The sequence below is a fragment of the Camelina sativa genome, chromosome 2 (assembly GCF_000633955.1).
Source record: "Camelina sativa cultivar DH55 chromosome 2, Cs, whole genome shotgun sequence".
Lineage (NCBI taxonomy): Eukaryota > Viridiplantae > Streptophyta > Magnoliopsida > Brassicales > Brassicaceae > Camelina > Camelina sativa.
This window is the reverse complement of record NC_025686.1, coordinates 15,039,909-15,062,708: the sequence shown is the minus strand read 5'-3', so window position 1 is coordinate 15,062,708 and position 22,800 is coordinate 15,039,909. Positions and strand designations below refer to the sequence as shown.

The 22,800-nt window shown below is 34.5% G+C and overlaps 3 protein-coding genes across 4 annotated transcripts in view; 2 read left to right on the top strand and 1 right to left on the bottom strand.

The window, feature by feature from the left end:
- LOC104725231 (F-box protein At5g50450-like) overlaps positions 1–1,207 on the top strand; it is a 1,900-nt gene extending 693 nt beyond the window's left edge. Inside the window, exons 2-3 of the mRNA XM_010443859.2 lie at positions 51–213; positions 290–1,207. Of these exons, the coding sequence (XP_010442161.1) occupies positions 51–213; positions 290–1,009 (883 nt within the window). The 3' untranslated portion in view covers positions 1,010–1,207. The remainder of the gene's footprint in view (positions 1–50; positions 214–289) is intronic.
- On the bottom strand, positions 2,922–3,681 carry LOC104725224. The gene is made up of 2 exons (XM_019231978.1): positions 3,352–3,681; positions 2,922–3,259 (listed from the first exon to the last, which is right to left on the bottom strand). Exons 1-2 carry the CDS (start codon positions 3,546–3,548, stop codon positions 3,214–3,216), a joined length of 243 nt encoding a protein of 80 aa, XP_019087523.1. The 5' UTR covers positions 3,549–3,681; the 3' UTR covers positions 2,922–3,213.
- On the top strand, positions 8,484–10,212 carry LOC104725212 (membrin-12-like). 2 transcript variants are annotated; one of them, XM_010443834.2, is made up of 4 exons: positions 8,484–8,588; positions 9,132–9,413; positions 9,480–9,750; positions 9,864–10,212. In XM_010443834.2, the coding sequence occupies exons 1-4, from the start codon at positions 8,548–8,550 to the stop codon at positions 10,023–10,025; spliced, it is 756 nt and encodes a 251-aa protein (XP_010442136.1). In that variant the 5' UTR covers positions 8,484–8,547; the 3' UTR covers positions 10,026–10,212. The 2 variants fall into 2 exon arrangements, with proteins under 2 accessions (XP_010442136.1, XP_010442144.1); XM_010443842.2 differs by having other exon boundaries at positions 8,525–8,727.

Genomic DNA, 22,800 nt, shown 5'->3' with positions numbered 1-22,800 from the left:
TTTTTTTTTTTTTTTTTTTTTGACGCAGTCTCTTTTTTGTCGTTACACAGATGCAAGAGATTGAATCGGTTAGCGTTACATCCTCTGGTTTTATCAAAAGCCGGTACTCAAACCTTAGCCGTTACGGCGGAGAAATGGTCCGATTCTGCTCACGCTTTCCTCAAACTCTGCGCTAATGCCGGAAACGCCGACGCTTGCTACGCCCTCGGAATGGTTCGTTTTCGTGACTCTCCGTTTCGATTTTTCTTTTAGTGAAATCTAATTTTGATTTTGTGTTTTCTCTCTTCAGATCCGATTTTACTGTCTTCAAAACCATGGGAGCGGCGCGTCGTTTATGGCTAAAGCGGCCATTCAATCTCACGCGCCGGCGCTTTACGCGTTAGCGGTGATTCAGTTCAACGGAAGCGGCGGTTCAAAAACCGATAAGAATCTACGCGCCGGGGTAGCTCTCTGCGCCCGTTCCGCTTACGTAGGCTACGTCGATGCGCTTCGTGAGCTCGGTCACTGTCTCCAAGACGGTTACGGCGTCCCTCGTAACGTCTCTGAAGGTCGTAGGTTTTTGATTCAAGCCAATGCGCGTGAGTTCGCGTGTTCTCTACGCTCTTACATCTCTCTCAAATCCGAGGAGGGAGACGAGGAGATGTTGTTGACCGATCTGAGCGCTGTTCCGGTTCATGAGATTCATCCGGTTAACCGGTTTTTGAAAGAGTGGTTTGGTCCGGGTCGTGTTGGTTTAGCGGAAGGGTTGAGGATGTGTTCGCATGACGGTTGCGGGAGGCCCGAGACTCGTGCTCATGAGTTTAGGAGGTGCTCTGTTTGCGGGAAGGTTAATTATTGTTCGCGTGGATGTCAAGCGTTGGATTGGAGAGTTAAGCATAAGATGGAATGTACGCCGTTGGATCTTTGGGTTGCGGCGGCGGCGGCGGCTGTGGCGATGGAGGAGATTGGTGGCGACGGTGAAGCGGTGGTCATTGATGATGATGCTGATGATAATCATGCGGAGCGGTAACCGTCTCTCTTTGACCGTTGAGTTTTTTATTTTTATTTTTTTAGAATCCTTTTAAGCTTTTTTCTGTCTTTTTCTTTTTTATTCTCTTTTCTTAATTAAATTTAGTTTGGAGTTTGGACTAATGGCGTTTCTGAGTTCCCTAATACTACTGACATGACATGTTACTTTTTAACAATATGGTATATTTTAATTTGCATATTCCGATATAAACAAGAGAGCATAATGAGCAATATAGGCGTAAACAATTAACTAAAATCTTCAAATTCGGCATAGAGACCCCAATTCCAAAAGAATGCAATTTGATATTTTCATTAACCCGAAAAGTAACAATAAGACAAGAGGCTCCAAGACTTTTAAACTACGGACTCTTTGTAAGAAGGGCACGAGAAAGCCATGAAGAGCAAAAGTTTAGCATGTGCGGGAAATTGACAGAATCGTAAACCTAAACAAAGTTTGGCCAATTCGATTTGGTTTCGGTTTTGAGATAAACAAAACCAATGTATAAGAGGAAGCATAGAAATCTGGTAACCGGTTCGGTTTGGAACCACCAAACCGAACTTACTAATATAGTGGAATAACAAAAAGAACCAACCACAAGACATCATTGTTCAGTGAACTACTAGGCCTTACGAACAGAGTTGTCCTCAGGTTTGCATGGTCCTTCAGAGACGTTGAACCATTCGTCTTGCTCACAGAGGATGTCACAATAAGTGTGATATCTCACAATCTCCAAAGCTGAAGAGTTTGATTATGTGGTTACATAAATTCGTAGTGATCATATGGTATGTTGCTGTATAGGACGACCTTTTCTTTTACAAGACTAAGTAAGACTGTAAGAGGATGATGAAACTGTTTTTCCACAACCTGATTTTGGATTGCCTGCTCCTGAATATGAAGGAGACCATTGGATGACTACTCAAATCCTTGATGTTGTTTGCGGTGTGCCATGTGAAGCCCATCACTTATCTAATCCTACTCTGCAAGTGGTAAGTCTCGAGAAATTTCTTTAAACCCTACTACTTTATTTCTGAATCTGGTCTCGATGGTTAATGTTTTGATAATTAATTTGTTGTGGGTCTGTTTCGTAGTCTTGTGGCTCCATCAAGCGGCACACAGCCTTGCCACCTCAAGCTGCTGCTCCTTCTTTTTTTTTCTGGCTGTGACTAAAGTTATTGACCATAACTTCCCTCCTAGACATGTTATTGTTTCTGTTGAAACCCTACCTATATATCTCTTCTCTTGCATCATTTTGTGATATTTCTACTAAATTTATATACATTCGAACATAATTACTCAGTTTCTACTAATCTTACACACACATTACTTGTTTTAAAAGATACCTCATGGTTGATATGACTACCAAACTCTGCTTCCATTTCCAGTATTGCTATAATTTGTCTGCCAAGATTGTAAGTTTGTCTCACTTTTCAACTTTATAGAGAGTTTGAGAAAAAGTAACAGCAACACCAGAGACTCTGGTCCAGAGTATCCACGCAATGAAACTATTAAAGATTGTATAATATCCTCAGAAGCAACAGAAAGTATCCGCAAACAAATTCTTCTTGGAACATAAGGAAAAAAACAAAAGTGAGAAATTAAATTACCAGTTAGCAAACCCGCGAACATATTTGGATACTTAAATGTTTAAGGGAGAGGGAGAGATCGATCAAGTATCTTCGAGCCAATGATCCGTTTCTGGCTAAACTGCTCGTCTATTTGTTTCATAGCTACTTTTGTTATAACTTCACTTATTTGGAATTAATCCTAGGATTACTTTGTTGCAATATTTGTGTCACCTAGAACTTATCAGAACGAATGAAAATGGGACAAAGCAAGAACAAAAACCTTGCTTGCATATATAGTTGAAGCCCTTCCCGGACTAGATCTATCGTTACAAGCAGGCTTATAAAAATTCCCAACAAGTTCTGGAAGATTTCTCAGACAATAATTCTGTATGAACATGAAGATGTTTTACAATTCTACAAAATCCAATAAACACTCCTTAGAGGTCTAAACAATGAGCCTGGACTCAGTAAAACAGTGTCAAATTAAGACATTTTTAGAAGAGTATTAGTATCAAACTCTACATTGAAGCATTCACAAACAAGTGTAGGCAATACTATTTCTACAACCAAAAAAAAAAGAAAAAAGAAAAAAACCAAAAGATCTAAGTTAAAAAATAAAAACAAGAATTAGTGAAGAATCTATGGTTCTCTTGATGTGATCTGATGTTTCCTACTTGGACCTCTCCTGGTACAATATATACACAATCTTGATGTCAAAAATTACCTCAAAAACAATTTGGTGTAGAGATTGAAATATTTTGATTGCGTTTCACTTACTTGTTTTGTATTGGGCTGTATCGACTCCTTGGGATTTTTCGTAAGCTACCTCCAAGAGACTTCTCCTTCACCTCCTTGCTTATCTGCAAATCTCTCAAATCTCTGAGTCCCTCTGTGTGAAACTTGCTACTGAAGAAAGCTAACAAAACCAGAAACAGAGCTACTGAGATCGATCTTGATGGATGAAATCTCTTCATTTGTGAATTATTATTCTTTGTTTCTTGAGAAAACTTTTGGGTAGAGAGATGTGTTAAGTTAAAAGAGAATGGGAGATAGTCTAGAGAGAAAGACAAGTTGTAAAGCTTGTTTGCTTTGTAGGATATGTATTGGTTCTATGACTTTTTGAGATCTGATCACGTGAACTTAGTTTTTTTTTTTTTCGTTTTTCTTCCGAATCATTTATGGGAAATTGGCAGATATAACCCAAAAAAAAACTTTAATTAACTGGCTAATTATTCTAACCATAACCCTCTCATATTCTATATTTTCTATAATAATGACAATTTTATCCCTTGTACATAACTAACAGTGGTTAACACATTCTCCCTCTCACCCTCTATTCACATGCACCCTCATTTCTATTATATATGTACACATATTTTATTTTCTCTTTTCTTTTTCTTTCTTTATCCTTTAATTTTCTTATTCTATATATTTCTATTTATCCATTTATAGTTTGCAAAAAAATTTACACATTTTAGGATTTTACAATCTCACTCTAAAATCAAACTTTTTTTTAGTTTATCTAATTATTTCTTTTTTTTAAACGAACAATTTTAACTCACTATATAACTAAATAATAAAATTATTTATAATATATAGAACACAACAACATTATATTTTTTTTTATAAATATCATTCACAACTTTTGAGTTATATTTATATGGCATAATTACAAAATTTAAATTATATTTAGAAGTATGCAAACGATTTATATGTTATTGTTTTTTAGCATTTAATTTGCTTGTTGGGGTTGACAATATTATTCCTTTAGGATATAGCGTTTTTATTCGATATGCGTATGACTCGAATGTTTGGGTTCTCTATTTTGTATCCTTTAAGGTATAGTGTTTTTTTATTAAACATATATCCAACTTGACAAATTACGTTTCATATCATATATTTCTAAACAAAAAACTTGTTTTATATTTTTCATTTCATTTTATACTATTCCATTTATGTGTTCTATTTAAACTGAAATGTTGTAAACGATTTATATGTGCTTTCTTAAAATGTTTAATTTAGTTGTTGGGATTGATAATATTATATCTTTTAGGGTCTAACGTTTTTTTATTCAATATGCGTTTGAGTCAAATGTTTGGTTTCTCTATATTGTATACTTTTATGATATTTTATGGTATATAGTGTTTTTTATTAAACAAATATTCAACTTGACATATTAGATTTTATCTGACTTGTTTCATATTTTTCTTTTTATTTTATACTATTCCATTTATGTGTTCTTTTTAAACTGAAATTTTGTATTTACAAATAATTTTTATTTCATTATTATTTTTTTTTTTTAATTTAGATTTCTAATAATATACTTAAATAGTATAGTATAATATTATATTTATCCAGATTCTATATAGTACTATATGTATCTAACTACCAACACTATTTGTTATTATTATATTCTTTTTACATAAAATACTACATGTCATGTTACTATAAAACCTACAGCAGTAGCTGCTACACGTCATACTCAGCACTTCTTTCTACATAGCACGTTCATACCACGCTACCCTATTTTGGTAATCTTACAATGGGCCTTGGCCATTTTCTTAATTTCACACATTAATGTGCTATATTCTTCTTCACTTTTTTTTATTTGGTTATCTCGCAAAATCGCCCATTTCAGATGGTGAGATATTTTTTTTTAATCTTAATCAACTAATTTATGGAACATTCACTGATATTGAGTGTCCTCACTTTCACACAAGCACATGTATACACGTTTACCAATATTAGTAAGTCCAACTTCATGAGATCCCAAATGTTTGCAGTTAAAACATGAACAGCTGTGTTTTGTCTCTATGCTAATGCTAAGGCATCAACATTACTTTATTTCCTTTTTTGGTTCTATTACCAAAGCTTTGCAGAGAGAAAAAAGACAGTCAAATATATTGGAACTTAGTAATTGCATGGGAAAATTGCAAAACAAAATATCATTTATATGTAAGAGTTTGAGATTCATGGGAATATAAGAGTTTGAGTTTCACTATAGAAAATTTGATCAATTGTAAAATCTAGTTTTTGATCTAACATTTTAACGATATAACTTTTGAAGCATTATTTATCGCTATTAAATCCGAAAATTGATATAAAATTGTAGTACAATTCTTTTTACAATACTAGTCAGAGGATTATATTTTAAAATATTAATAAGAAAACCTCATTAATCAAAAATGCAGTCTACAAATTCAAAGTTTGAACTTTGAAGGCAATGTCATATACAATGATTTATATAAAAAATGTCATATATTTATATATATTTATACATTATAAAGAACTTTCTTTTATAAACCAAAATTGCGAAACGTAATCATTTAACTACAACTACTTTTTTCTTACACTTTTGTGATTTAATACCTTTAACTTTGGAGAACCACATTTTTGTGGTAAATTTCAAGATATTCCTCTACAAAAAAATGAAGCTTAAATTACATTTTCTTTGCTACTTCATGTATTGTTACAAGGCTCCATGACGAACAACATAGATAATTGTTAACAACAAAATTCTCCATTGGCATTCATATCTTTCTTTACAACTGGATTTTGATAAAAGTGAAAACTATAAAGGTTTTTTAATATCACTTCTAATTCTAAGAGAACGTTATGATATGTATAAACAAAAGAACTAGTATAAAATAGAGACACACTTTAAGAAATCTTATTGAAGCTAAATCTTGGTGGAGTAATTAATTTATTCAATAGAGTAAATCTATATAACCTAGTAACGTACTATATCTTAAAATAAATTTAAACCCCAAATTATTTATTACTAGATAAGGGCCCATACATCGTGCGAGTTTAAAAATTATTTGAAAAAATAAATCCTAAATCTAAAATAATTTTTCAAAAATATATAAAGAAATTTTTTCTAAAGTAAATATATAAATAATTTGAGTTAGAGAATATTTGTATTTACCTTCATACAGTTATTTATATTTCTATATTTTTAATATATTATAATAATTATTATAATAATTAAAGCTAAATTATATCCCACTAAAACTTTTGCCAAATATTCGTCATTACAAATATTATTATTGTCAAATTTCAAAAACGTTTTCATAACTTATTCACAAAATATTTTACATGCAACAAATTCATCAAAGCAACATCTAATAAGTAAACACATACAATTTTACTCTATGTTTTACCAATATGCTCTTACACCCAAAATTATTTTATTGTTAAAGTATGCTCTTTATCACCACCTATAAAATGTACTCTAAACAAATTAAACAAATTTTATGTTGCTTACTTTCATTTTGGCATAATTATAGTTCTTATAATTACTAAAATTGTGTTGTGACATAATTTCTTTAACCATGAAGTTTTTTTAACTCCAAATATATTGGATGAACAACTGGTGAAAATTATCTACTCAATTACAATGATTTTATGACTAACCCAATAAAAATTGAGAAATTGAAAGAAATTTCATATAATATAATAAAAATAAAAATTTGAAAATTATAATCATGATGGTATATAGGTCTTAGATAATTCAGATATACAAAATAGAAACTTTATATACAATCCAAAACATGACATATATCATAATCACATTAAGGATCAACGACCTATTTACTCTTCAGAAGTATCTAATTGTACCAAAATAAATTAAAGTTACGACCTCGTCTCAAATATTCTCGAATCATAAATTCTTAACTTATTTTTATCCGAATCAAAAGTAGGGCGACGATATCCTAGAGAGGGAGATAATTTATTAATTATTTTCAACTTATTCTTTTGGCATAATTTATTATTAATAATATACATGCTTAGTGAATTACTTTTTTTGTTTATACATGTCAAAATCTTATTGAGAAAACATGTATAACATAAGTAGCTTACAATGAAAAATATATTAGTTTTGTTAATTTTCCTTTTTGATTTAGAATTTTTTTTAGATAAACATGTAAATTTTATTTAGATTTAATGTTATTTTTTAATTAGCTGTTTTGAACAATAATAATTTTTGACACATGTCAACATTTCATCAGTATACTTGATATGTGGCTAATTTGAAAACCCAACTTTATATAATAAGATTTTTAATATAATAAAAAGATTAGTTCAACCTTTTTTTCTAAGAATGCCAATCGGTTTTCCATGATCTTTGTTTTCTTCGCATGTTCCTTCACAAATCTTGTTGCAGTATTCTCAGTGTGCGAAATTGGCTAACCATAGAGACATAATTTTTGTTTTTTGTGCAAACAAAGACATAAAATTTAATGTGCTATGTTATCTTATTATATAATCTGGTGAGTATTTAACTTTGATCTCTGATCGTTAAAATTAACACGTGTCACGATCTGGTGAGTTACTAACTTTTTAAAATTGACATATGTCACGATCTGATGAGTTACTAACTTTGATCTCTGATCGTTAAAATTGACACGTGTCATGATCTGGTGAGTTTTTAACTTTGATCACTGATCGTTAAAATTAACACGTGTCACGATCTGGTGAGTTACTAAAATTGACATATGTCATGATCTGATGAGTTACTAACTTTGATCTCTAATTGTTAAAATTGACACATGTCATAATCTAGTGAGTATTTAACTTTAATTTCTGATCGTTAAAATTAACACGTGTCACGTTCTGGTGAGTTACTAACTTTTTAAAATTGAATTGTGTCACGATCTGATGAGTTACTAACTTTGATCTCTGATCATTAAAATTGACATGTGTCATGATCTGGCGAATTTTTAACTTTGATTACTGATCGTTAAAATTAACACGTGTCACGATCTGATGAGTTACTAAGTTTGAGAACCAAGGTTTATATAATAAGATATGGACAGTTTGTCTAGTCAGATCTTTGATCAGCCATATATTCCGAAGGGTCCAATCCAACTAACTTCATAATTAACTAAACCAGGATCGACATAAATTATACAGACGCGACCAATTTGGTTCGGTTTAAGTAAACCAGTCCTTTGCTGTTTCATCGTCTGTATGTTCTGCGCGTCGAAACCACCAGAGATAAATCTCTCCAGGTGCTGTGATCTATTCCAACAATTTCCATAATTTTTTTTTCCTTGGATCTGGTTTTTCATAGTCACGAATCGCTCTGCTTAGATATACTTTGTCATCTCAATCGAAACAGTAGTCGCAATTCTCGCCTCTATCGAACTGGTACGCGGATGAGTTTCTTTAGCTTTTCTTAGATTTACCTCATTGCGTACCTCTTGGATTTGTTAGTTTCTTCATTCGTTGATTGAATTTAATGAATTTTTTTTAGTGGATGAACCATTTCTTATGGGAAATTTTTTAGGGTTTTGATCGTATTTGCTGGTTCGGTGTCGAGTGATTTCTCTAGATTTTGTACTTTCAATTGGATATTTTTAAGTGTTTTCTTTCTTTTGCACAATCTTGTGGGTTTAGAGTTTAGACAAATCTTATTGAAAGGTGCTTTTGATCCTAAGTTTTACTTGATCTTCAAGAAGTTGCATTACTTTGATTTTACAAGCAATTCTTCAAAAGCTGGTTTAAATTTGCAGAAAATCACCTAATTGCTTTTTTTTTTGTATATGTTCCAGAAAGGAGAAGATCTGTGGTTTATTTGGTCTCTTTGTTGTGGTGGTTACTGATATAATGGCGTCTGGGACAATGGGAGGGTTGTCTGAGGTATATAGCAGTGCTAAAAGAATTCTACTGAGGGCTCGCGACGGTATCGATAGGTTGGAAAGGCTCGACTCTGATCCTACCGACCTGGCCTCCTCTGTGAAACGAGATATTACTGAGATTCAATCTCTCTGCTCCAATATGGATGGTCTCTGGCGCTCAATCCCTGTTAAGTCCCAGCGTGATCTTTGGAGAAGGTGAGGAATCCATTCTTGAATCCAAGTTTCACACACATCCCCAACATAATCCATTTACTTTTGCAGAAAGAGTGAACAAGTAGGAGAAGAGGCTGAGTATTTGAACCAAAGTCTGGAAAAATATATGTGGAGGAATCAGAAGAAGATGTTGGAAGCTAAAGAGAGAGCTGATTTGTTAGGTAGAAGGAGTGAAGAAGGAGCTCACATTTTGCAAATATTTGATGAGGAGGCTCAAGCAATTAACTCTGTCAAGAATTCAAAGAGAATGCTCGAAGAGTCGTATTCAAGTGGAGTTGCTATCCTCTCCAAATACGCTGAACAACGGGATCGTTTGAAGGTACTAACTCACTCTAAACCTCCTCAAGCTTAATAATATTCTGCATTGTATTTGGCACAAGTCAATGGGGAAACTTTTTTGTTTCTAACATTGTATTTTTTTCGAATTATCAGAGCGCACAACGTAAGGCTTTGGATGTTCTCAACACTGTAGGGCTCTCCAACTCTGTGTTGAGGCTAATCGAGAGGCGTAATCGTGTTGACACTTGGATCAAATACGTCGGTATGATCGCAACTGTTGTCATATTGTATTTCTTCGTAAGATGGACGCGTTAAACCTTACAGAACTGAATACACATGTTGTAGTATGTAGAGAGTTATGTGACGTGATCTTAGGATCATTTGCCTTTTTTTTCTTTTTGTTTATGGCACACATTTACGGTATCAAGCTTGAAATTGTCAGTATAGTACACGTATTCTTGATTTCCTTTGTGTTGAATATATATGCTCTTTGCCTGTGCAAGTCGGCCATGGTTTCTTTTTTTTTGTTCGAGAAAGATAAGTAAATTGTTTAGAAGTTTTGTCATTTTCATTGCGTTCTGTTTCTCAATAACTGGGCCAGATTTTGATCATTGCACTGGAATTGTGTGGATACTGTTGTATTGGAAAAACATGTTTTTTTTTTGATTTATCGGTCAGCCTCTATAGAAGGATCTAAGTCAGATTGCAAAAGAAGAGCTAAACCATGAATTTAAAACGACTACATACTATTTACAATATTCATGGTGTTAAAACGAACACATGGATCATCGGTCAGGAGAAACTTTATGGCCAGTATCTCTTCGCTTGAATTGTAATCACAAAGCTTATAAAATCCAAAAATCCATAGCCAAGAAGAGCAAGTATGCAATGAGAGAGAGAGACCATCATGACACCGCATATTTCAGATTTCAGAATGTAGTAAAAAAAAACTGAATATAAATGACAGCGCATTTTGCCATTCTCTTTAGGAAACGAACTAGGTAGTAGATCCGCGCTTTACGCGGGATTAGTTTTTTTTTTTTTTTTTTGGTCCAGCAGAAAACAAGAATAGAAAAATCGTTCACAAAGATAATTGGATGCGGATCCACTCTAGCACGATGCGCCAGTTTGTCCGCCCTACCATTTTGTGATCTGGGAATCTGAACTACAAAAAATAATTAGAATTTCTCCTTGTCTTCTTCAATAACGTCCAGATAGGTCTTGAAAGCAGGCCACGCGGGATTAGTTGTTATTTATTTATTTTATTTTTTTGCCAGTATTTTTTTTTTTGTTATTTAAAATTATTTAAGTGAAAATCGATTATGTCTTTTTCTTAAAAGTCCTCAATATTTTATTAACTAAATAGTCCAACTGTTTTTTTAGCATTGTCAAAATAAATATTTAAATATAAAATATTAAATTACAAATATAATGATTTGGATAATAAAAAAATATTAATATTACTTTTTTTTCAAATAACTTGTTACTCAAATCATTATATTTTGAAAAAACTATTACTCAAAATTTTTAGGTATGCAATTCTTTTAGTTAATCAAATTTAGATTATCCTTGTTTGTTCATGACATATGGAAAAAATGGAGAATTTTATCCTAAAGTTTTTGTTTTCTTTATATATAGTTTTTCTTTTTGATTAAATTTTATACTATAGGAAAATTAATCCTTAAATATAGCACAATTTGGAAATAATTAATCTTTATTTTTTTTAAGACAAATTCATATAAGAATACTCGCACATAGCGCGGGTTTATAACCTAGTCTTTATAAGTCTTGAACGTTTTCAATATATTTTAATTATTTTATCACAATAGTTTTAAAATTACGACAATAAAAAATTTTCGTTATAACAGAGTAAAAACACTGTTGTTACCTAAATTGTTGTGATAACTTATTTTAATATAAATGAAAAATATATAATAGTTTGACTATAAATGGTTTTTTAAAAAATTACTTGTTTTCCTTTTTAATTATATTTTTGGGAGAATTGGAAAAAAGACATTTTTTCGTGAAAAATGTCCATATAGACTTTAGTTTTATAGGTTTGGTCATATAGGTTTTATAATAATTAAAATCCAGTTTTACCCTCAATTTTTTAAAAACTTAAATAACAAAAAAATATAAAAACTTAATATATTTACAAAAATTAGAAAAAAAAACAAAATAGGTAAACCAAATCGTAAACCATAAAAACCCTTTTTTCTTTACTCCTCTTTCACTTTTACGATCGTAAACAAAAAATCTCTCGCTCGATTCAGAACCGTTTGCAAACAATGGAACACACTCTTCAACGACAAGAGATTCATCAACAATCACTTGGCTTGCATCCGTCCTCAATTCATCTTACGGACCTAGAATTCCAAGATTTATTCAATAGGCATCCATCTCAATGACTCATTAAAAAGGTGTGTGAGCTAAACCTAGAAACTCACGAGGGTCCTCATAAGAAACTTAAGTTGTATCGAAACCTGTTTTATTGCGACAGGTTTTTGTTATGTCCTGCTTTGCCTCACGTGGTTGCGATCTGGAATCCCGAATCCATGGTTGAGACAACAAACTAAATGGATCGAGCCGAAGAGGAATATATTTAATTTGTATGGACTAGGATATGATAATTGTTATATCAAGTTAACGAGACTGAATGATGAGAACAAAAAGCTTGTTCTACTCTTATTCATAGAGGGCCTTAAATAGCCAAATACATGAAACAACTGTCTCCTACATTCTTGGAGGTCTTTAACAACATGAAACAACAACTCAAACAACAACTCCACTAGCCACTACTCCTACTTGACCGGTTCTTATTGACTAAGTTCAAAGACTAAACTAACAATATTGGTAGACCTGCTAAGGAATACAAGATATTAGGGTTAAGTTATGGTTACTATCAAGCGATGGACGACAGTAACACCAAAATTAACCCGAGAGTATCAATCTACGAGTTTGCAACCAATGCATGGAAAGATTGTGTCGTGGAGGCTATTAATGACAGTGTCGATACATTGTTTTATGGATCAGATCATTGTTTTATGGATTGGGTATATTAAATAAATAAAAATAAAAAGTACTTTTTTAAGGGCAATTATCATGGATACCATCATTTTAAGTTTCTGGGTCAAAAATACCATAAGCCCAAACAATTTTCATTTCTAACATTTTTCATTAAACCATTTGACAAAAATACCCCTCAAACAAATGGACTAAAATCTCATATCCCCCATTCATCAAAACTTATTCTCAAAATCCCCTCAATGGTAAAAAGACAATATTACCCTTAATGAAGGTTGTTTTTGGCTGATTTAGGTTAAATATAATTAAACCAGTAAGTGTTTAACGAAAAACACAGTAGCTCAGTGGTGCGAGCTCTATGCGCATGCACGCACGCCCAGGGTTTGAATCCCACTATGTGGGTGCAACTGGGTGCAATTTTAATTTACAAATTGTTAGATGGGTAGTTTCGTCTTTTCATTAAAGATAGGGGGTAGTGAGAATAAGTAGGGATTTTTTAGAATGGAATTAATGATGGTCTTAGAGCAAAAGGGGCTAGAGAGATTTAAATTCCAAACAAACCCTCATTGTTTCTAAATCGCTTCTTGTTGCCTCCCTTCACTCGAAAAAACAGATACGGTGGTTAATGGATTCTCATCACCTCGCCAGATTCTCATCGCATCACCGGTCTATCTCACCGGATACTCGTCGCATCACCGGTCTATCTCGCCGGATTCTCGTCGCATCATCGGTCTATCTCGCTGGATTTTCACCGCTTCGCTGGTACGCTGTTGTCTTGCTTTGTCTTCGAGGTCTCCTGACTTCGATTCGCATCGCCCTAGCCACCACCATCCTTACGCCTCGTTTCGGCCTTGCTTTTCCTCATCGTCGTTGCTGCCGTTATATATCGTCGCTGCGATTTGTATTTGAGGTTATTCTTCTTCGTTGATCAATCTTTTCCACACAACGCTTTTGCATTGGTCATTGCAGTTTATAGGTAAGATTCATTTCATTCTCTCTCTACTGTAGAAATTGAAAACATTATAAGATTTATGTGTGTGTGTGTGATTTTGACTTTACTAAATCCAAAAAAACCTAAACCTATTGGGTGCAAAATTTAGTAGATTCTTATGGTTTCAACTAAAATTTATCTGTTGTGAATTGTCTTCATCATGTAACGATTTGTTCTTCCTAACCATGTAAATTGTTGTGGATTTTCTTATCCGTGTAACAATGGTGATGCTAGTTTCGTTAGATACAATGCTAGTTTTGTTAGCTAGAGTTTGGTTGATGGTAGTTTTTATTCAGTTGCATTATACTTTATTCCATTGGTGTTGTCTTTTCTAACTATAACTTTGCTTAGTGTACTTTGACTTGGTCGTTTTAATGTTGCATAGACAAGTTAATTGTAAGTGTCATTGTGATAAGTCTTGCAACTGGATGTTCATGTTGCTTATTGAGATGGTTTTGTGTCATTCTAGTTGGATTAACCAGTGCATGCTTGATTTGATCATTCAAGAAGAACTACTTACAACTTGGATTAGCTTATACATGTCATAGTTATACAATTTGGATTTGCTTATGTTTCAGTTTACTTTATCTTTATATATTAAGCTTGGTTTGCTGACATGGTTTAGTGTTTTCTTGTTCCTGACTGACTACTGTAGATTTCTTGTTTGTTGAAAATTTGGGAAGCACTGTTGAAAATTCAGGAAAATATATATATATATTTTAGGAAGACTTTCATAATACGATATGTTTCATAATGAAATTTTGGCTCTTTGTGGCCCACCGGTTTTGCATTCTGCTTACTCATGAAGTTATTCATATCATGTAGTTTCTCACATAAACGTTGATTGGATTAAGATTTTTGAAAATTGGGAAGCACTGATGAACATTCAGGAAATGATCTTTGTATTTTATGATGATTTTTCTGACACCATCTGTGTTTTTTCTTAATTTAGAAACTTACATTGATTGAAAGGTGGTTTCTTGTGACTACTTTTTTTGCTTTCTGCTAACTCATGAAGTCATTCATACCATGCGGTTTCTCACATAAACGTTGATTGATTAAGATAGTTGAAAATTGAGAAACATTGTTGAAAATTCAGGAAATGATCTATATATTTTAGGATGATTTTCCTGACACGATCTGCTTTTNTTTTTTTTTTTGCAGGACATGGAAGATTCTTTCCCTACAAATATCAAACTCTAAGCTCCATTTCAACATAGGAGATGAGCCATGATCTGAATTGAAGATAAACTAGTTTACAAACTACGATTGCATCAAAGAAGTCAAAGCCTACTTAACTTTTTGTTTGTTTTCATCTATCTAAGGATTGTATAATGTTTGAGATGACGTTAATGTATAACAGTTTCGATAACTTTCTTCCAATATTTAGTTATTTTCATTTAGGAAAGACTAATTGAAATTTAGGAAGGAATCCTTGAAATTTAGGAAGGAGCCCTTAGCATTTAGGAAGACCTTTCGGATTTTTCTCCACCGTTAAACAATACAATTATACCTCAAGTTAAAATTCTAGTATATAGGTAAAACACGAGGATATTAGATCGAAAGATCTCAGCTTGATAATCCCATATACGTGCAAAGTGTTCTTCATGAGTAACTTTTCTTTCCTTCATAATTTTTGTCTTCGCCTTTGAATATTGATCTTCAGTGACTTCAAACTTGTACTCTCTCATGATCTCTGCAACCATCTGTTGTTTAGTAATTTTAGGATCCTTTCTCCGTTTTTCTCTATACAACCAAGCAATTTTTGTAGTCTTCAACATCTTTGAGAATCCGGACCTAACACATGCATGCTCATCATCATAGATCTTTACTTCCATCTTATGCTTATTCTTATAATAAGAAGCATAACATTTCCATGGACACTTTACATCAGTCGCAGAACACTTAGCACCTATCTTCAAACTCTGGGATCTATAAAGCTTAACATTGTATCTAGTCTTGAGAGAGTACCTTAGCACACCTATCTTGAACTCTTCTGGGCCATTAAACGTTTTTCCCAAGCTCAATATCTCTTCGGGATCTTCAAGTTGGGGAGCATCACCTTCGTCGACAAATTCTTCATCATCGTCACTATGTGAAGGAGGATCAGGAATCCTCTCTTCATCCCATATATCATCTCCACTATCTGCATCACTCTCGTCTCCCTTGTCATCCCTCGCACCTGGTCCAAACTCGGCTTCAAAATTTTCACAATTTTCCTCCTCTACACCTATACCTCCTTCATCATTATCTTCTACTCCACCTCCATCTACAGCTGGAACAGCCACTCCACCTCCATCAGCCACTCCACCTCCATCTACAGCTGGAACAGCTACAATGCTCCATTGTTGGTCTACATGAACTTCTTCATGATTACCTTCGTCAGCATACCTAACCTCATCAAGGTTGTCATCACCAACAACCTCATAATCGTCTCCACACACAGCCTCATGATCCTCTTCGATATCTTCACCAGTCTTCTTCCTCTTTCGTTTACGTTTAGGTAGAGGAACCGCATCAGTGTGTGGTAACGCCTCAGTCTCTGTTGGGGTTTGATCTTCCTCAGTATTCGATTGGATCTCCACCGTCTCGGGTTCAGGTCTGCTACTTTCAGCTTCTTTGTTTGTCGTCGCCTTCTTCAGCCGAGGCGACCGTCGATACGGAAGCCGCGTTCCTCCTCCACGGGTACGCGCCATGGCAACAATTCCACAAAAATTAGAGAGAATTTTGGGATTATTTTTTAGGGTTTTTCCAAATCGATTTGGGAATTGTTAACCTAGAAATCGATTTGGGGGTTTTTGTTTCTTCAGTTTGTAAAACGACGTCGTTTTATAAATAATCATTCGATGTCGTTTTGAGTAAACGGTAGCAAGTAACGGGCAATTAACCCCGTCATCAAGAATTAACAGAGTTAACGTGATGCCTAAATCGACATGGTCAAACAAAGTTTGCTATTTTATGTAAACGTCAGCTTAAACTTGGTGATTAAAATGACATATTGAAAGTTCGGGATTTATTTGTCCCATTTTTGAAAGTTGGGTATTTTTTTGGCATTTTTCCCAATACCAAACTATGGTGGTGGGGGTAAGTACTTAGGATTACCAGAACAGTTTGATAAAAGAAAGAATGAGATGTTCCAATACATTATAGACAAGGTACGAGAAAGAACATCCTCTTGGCGCGGTCGATTTCTATCACAAGCTGGAAAGGAGATTTTGATTAAATCTGTTGCTTTGGCTCTACCTGTTTTTTCTATGTCCTGTTTCAAACTACCTATGGGAATTATTAGTGAGGTTGAATCAATATTACAAAAATTCTGGTGGGAGAAAGGAAATCAGGATAGAGGCATCTCATGGATAGCATGGAAGCGCCTGCAACACAACAAAAAAGAAGGTGGTCTAGGCTTTAAAGACTTGACAAAATTCAATGATGCCTTGCTTTCAAAACAAGCATGGCGATTAATACAACATCCTAATTCCTTGTTTGCTCGGATTTTTAAGGCAAGATATTACAAAGATGATTGTATCCTTGATGCTAAACAGAGAGCAAATCAATCTTACGGCTGGGCCTCTATTTTAGAGGGACTCAAACTCATAAAAACTGGTTACAAATATCAGGTAGGAAATGGTGAATCTGTCCGTATAAATCTTGACAATGTTACTATCACAAACCCACCAATGCCAATTCATAGTGCATCTATAGACAGCAATGCCTGCGTAAGGGACTTAATGATATCACAGGGAACATACAATTGTTGGGACACAGAAAAAATAGGGTTTCACTTTACAGAGGAAGATCAGGAACACATCAACAAAATTTATCTACCCCGTAATGATCCTCCAGATAAAATAGTTTGGCATTATACAAAGACAGGTGAGTATACAGTAAAATCAGGTTACTGGCTAGCAATGAATAATGTCACCGAACCAAACAATCTGCCTCCAAGACCACATGGATCAATATCATTGAAACAAAATATTTGGCGTCTTAATATTATGCCAAAACTGAAACACTTTTTATGGAGAGCCTTATCGAAAGCTTTTACCATCATTGACAAGATTAACAACCAGAGGAATGAATTTAGATCCAATATGTCGAAGGTGCTTCCAAAGTGATGAAACGATATAACATAACCTAGTTTTATGCCCCTATGCTGCTTCTATCTGGCAACAAGCCAATATACAGGCTGATTTCTTATATTACTCTAATTTAGACACTGACACTCTATTGGCATCTATTTTTGATTTTTATGAGAACAACAATATGCCATCTAACCTCAAGTTCCTTCCTTTTTGGATATTATGGCATCTTTGGAAATCTCGAAATAAGTTCATTTTTGAAGGCTTACAGGAAAATCCAAATACGGTTGTCATACGAGCACGATCGGATATGCGTGAATGGTGTCAGCAAGTACATCATTTTTCTAACAAACAAGTACAAGATGGAACACAGAGTGGAAGGAAAACATGGACAAGACCACCCTTTGGCCTTATAAAATGTAATTATGATGCAGCATTTTATCCTATTACACATCAAACAAAATGTGGATGGGTTTTACGAGATCATCATGGGAGTACTCATGGATGGGGAGCTACCATCATTGGATACACTATGTCTCCTTTACAAGCGGAAGCAAAGGCTCTTTTAGTTGCACTCTAACAAACATGGATTCAGGGTTTCAACTCAATGATATTTGAAGGGGACAATGATACGCTTACAAAAATGCTAAACAATAAGTCATTTGATCAATCTATAGAAAGCATCACTCTCGACATCAAGTATTGGGCCTCACAGATACAGAGTTGCCAATTTACCTACTCACCTAGAGATTGTAATTCAGTTGCTCATATTTTAACAAAACATGGTTGTACATCTAGTAATTTTTACTTTGAACAATTTATTCCTCCAACTTGGCTAACAAGCTATTTGTGTAATGACTTTCAAAATTCATTAATATAAATCATTTTTGCTGAAAAAAAAACAAAGGTTTTAAAAAGTGTTTACAATATATTTTAAAAGGTTTTACAAGGTTCTTATAAAAAATTAAAAAACTATTTATAAGAGATTTATAGGATATATTTTTTAACAAACATTTACATGTATAAACATAGTTCATGTATACATTAAAAAAGTTAGCTAATGACTACTACAGAGACTTAGTCTAGGGTTTCAGCTACGATCGAGCAGGATGCTACCATGGCAGATATGGATGAGAGAGATCGGCCTATGGGAGATCTGCCTGACCGACCTATGTCATGGGTGAACAAAGTTAAGGGTAATAGTGGTGGTGGATACTGACATCAGAGGAGGTGATGGATGATGCGTTTGTTAGAGAACGAGTGTGTCTGATTTTTCCGGATGGTGAGGACGGGGAACCGGTGATAATATTGTGGAGGAAGTGTTGACGGCTATGAATAGGTTATGGACATGTTATATGATCGTGAAGGTGCTAGCTTGGAATATTTCTGTCTCGGTTTTGAGTCAGAGGTTGAGGGAGATGTGGAAACCAGTGGGGAGGGGGATGTCTATTACGGATCTTCCTCGTCAGTTTTTCATGGTTCGTTTTGAAGCGAAGGAGAAGTATATGGCGGCGCTGACTAGCGGACCATGGAGGGTTTTTGGCAGTTATCTTATGGTGCAAAGGTGGTGTCTAGATTTTGATCCGTTAAGAGATGAGATTGTTACAACGCCAGTGTGGTTTTGTTTGGCTCATCTTCTGTTCGATTCTTATGACTATAGCAGAGGGATTGGGGATACCGATCAAGGTGGACTTAACAACGTTAAACTCTGAGAGGACTCGGTTTGCTAGGGTTTGTGTGCAAGTAAATTTGAGAAAGCCTTTTAAGGGTACTATGATGATTAATGGAGAGCGCTACATTCTCTCGTACGAAGGTTTAACGAACATAAATTCCAATTGTGGAATATATGGTCATTTGGTTTATTCTTGTCCACGGCTGATGCATGAAAGAGGGGCACCTGTTAGCCTAGCCCTACTGCGCGGCCGGCTGTGACGAATCCACCTCAGGTAAGATGAGGTATTTACCTTGGTCATATCAAAGGGTAGAAGATCAATGCCTAAAATATTTCGGTGGTGTTTGCGAGGTTCAGGTTGTGCTTCAGATCAACATAATCGAGGATTGGTATGAGATAGTGATTTTGGAATTATTTCGGTTTTGAACAGTTTTGGAAGATTAGAACAGGATTTGGCATCCCGTGAAACAAGGGAAGTGGATATTACTACGGGAAATAAGGAAAACAAAGATCCACAGTATGATGCAAAAATTGCTACGTGTGATTAAGCTAGGAAAAAAAAAACCCAGTTTTGATTGTTGAATTATTGTTTCTGATGATATCAGTTGTTCAACTCTTTAAGTTTTCATATACTAAACAACACACACGCAACTTTCTAAAGAGATATAACTGTATAAACTTTTTATTAAAAAATAATGAAATAATAATTTTTGTTTAATGAAAAATCACGATGAAAAGACGCAACTGTTTTATTCATATTACTATTATTACAAAAAAAGTCACAACTATTTGTAACGGTAGATCAGTTGTAGTGATCTTAGAAAAACTAGAATAATTAAATAATAGTCTATACTTAAGAACACACATTCAACAGTTCTTGTATAAGAACAATTTTCAATTACTTAAGAACAGTTATACCCACTATTCAACATTTTATTATTTTAAAATCTTTAAGAACACAATATGTGTTGTAGCAATAAGGATGGCCTAAAAAACACAACTTTCTAAAATATGTAACCATATAAACTTTTTACTAAAATATAATACAATATTTTGTTTTTAATTAAAATTCACAGTGAAAAATTGTAACTGTTTTTTGCATTTGTTCAGATTACTATTATTCTATAGATTAAAATATGATGGTATTTTCATAATATACCACATTAAAACGGGTAAAAATACTATCAATATTAAGTAAGGATATATTCACTAAAAAAATTCATGAAACCGTTGACGTCCAACAATACCAATTCGATTAGAAGACCCAGTGATTTAGATAGGAAAAAAAGGCCCGGTTTTGATTGTTGAATTATTGTGTCTGATGTAAATAATTTGTAACTCTTCAAGTTTTCATATATTAAACAATTTGATGACCATCTAGCAAATTGGTTATCGTCATTAATCTTCGTGCAAGAAAATATGAAAAGAACACAAATCAGATTCAAAATTAGTTTCATAAACTTGTAAACCAACAAGCAAAAATCATAGTTACCCTTGGAAGAACCGCAGAAACATAGCAAACCAATTTGATTTTTGCGCACGTATACATTCCACTACTCTACTATACTCTTCTGTTTCTCTCGCACTTCTATGTTTTTTTTTTTTTTTTACAGTCCATCGAAACTCGAGTCTGGAAAAAGAATAGAAAAGACCATGCCTCTATTACCTAAAATGAACTGAAGGAATCTTCTAGACTATGTATAGTATATCTAAAGCGACTCTACGTCTTCTTTACCGTGTACTTTCACTGGGACAGAAATGAGTCGCAGCAGATTCAGGTCCTCCTTATCCTCCTCACACTTCTTCTCCTCACTTCTGTCGTTTCTGTCTTTCGCTTCCTCTTCTTGCTTTGAATATCAGGTCCAGCTTCATCACCTAGGGCAGCATCATCCTCTGCTTCATCATCGGGAACATCAACGACTTCACGTTGGGCAGCTTGTTGATCATTTCCACCACCAAGGCCACGGCCACCATTTAAGCCACCCTACCACGGCCACCATTTAAGCCACCCCTACCACGGCCACCATTTAAGCCACCATTAAAGTCACCCCCACCACGGCCACCACCACCAAAGCCACCATTAAAGCCACCATTAAAGCCACCACCACCGCCACCACCATTAAAGCCACCACCACCTCCACCACCATCAAAGCCGCCACCTCCACCGCCCAAATTGTCTAGTTCAAGTCCAACATACGGATACGGTGCTATTTCACCCGGAGTCCAAGCAAACATACCATTCCTAAGCACTCCATTATCGTACTCAACGCTGCTTAGCGACCATTCATTGATGAGACCGATCAGATGGTTCAATCTGGGAACGGACAGGTTACATCCTAACATCACATACTGTTGAATTGGAGCGGCCATTGCTGCAATGTTCAATCTTCACACGAACCTATACAAATCAGACCAAAACCTTTCATAATTAGTGTACAGATTGACTAAAAGAGAAACCATCTAAAAAACTTCAACACGGAAGTACCATACATTGAATCATTAAAGTATGTAACCAAAAGCCAAAATCTCAAGCAAACATCAACTAACGATTACAGGACAAATTTGAAAAGGTTCCACAGGACAATATCAGAAAAAAAAATCTCAAGTAAACATCAACTAACGAGTACTAAACTAACACACTGCGTCAAAGATCATAGACAATAGCTAAGGCATCATCCCACTGAACTAATACACTCTTTCAAAGTATCATTCCGACTAATACTACGAGCCAAAAGGCTTTTATCTAAAGAAACAAGAATCTTTTCATTGAATGTTCAAAGTATATAAACAAGAAACGCACAAGACTCACCTTTTCGAAAAAGTAAGACTCGAAAACCACCACCGTCTTCGAAGAAGAAGAATCGTAAAAGTAACACCGTCGAAGAGATACTTGCGGCGTGTATCGGCGAAGCACCACCGTTTTCGAAGAAAAGAGACTCGCGGCGTGAATCGGCGAACCACCACCGCCTTGGACGCGGCGCCAATCGACGAAGCACCACGACCTTCTACTAAACAAGAACTCGGTGCGAATCAGCGAAGCACCACCGTAAGAAGCAAGACTCGCGGCGAAAGCACCACCGTCTCCGATTTGGATTGATCAAAACGGAGAACCAATTGAAAGCGGTTAGAGAAATCAATTGGGCGATTTGCTAAAGTTTGTTTTTTTGAGATTTTATATAATGCCCACTCATATTTTGGCACGTGGATTTGTGCTCTCTGCTCTATTTTTTTTCCTCCTCAAACAGAAATGTTTTACGTTCAAAAAAATAATTTTTTTTTTTTTTTTTTTTTTTTTTTTTTTTTTTTTTTTTTTTTTTTTTTTTT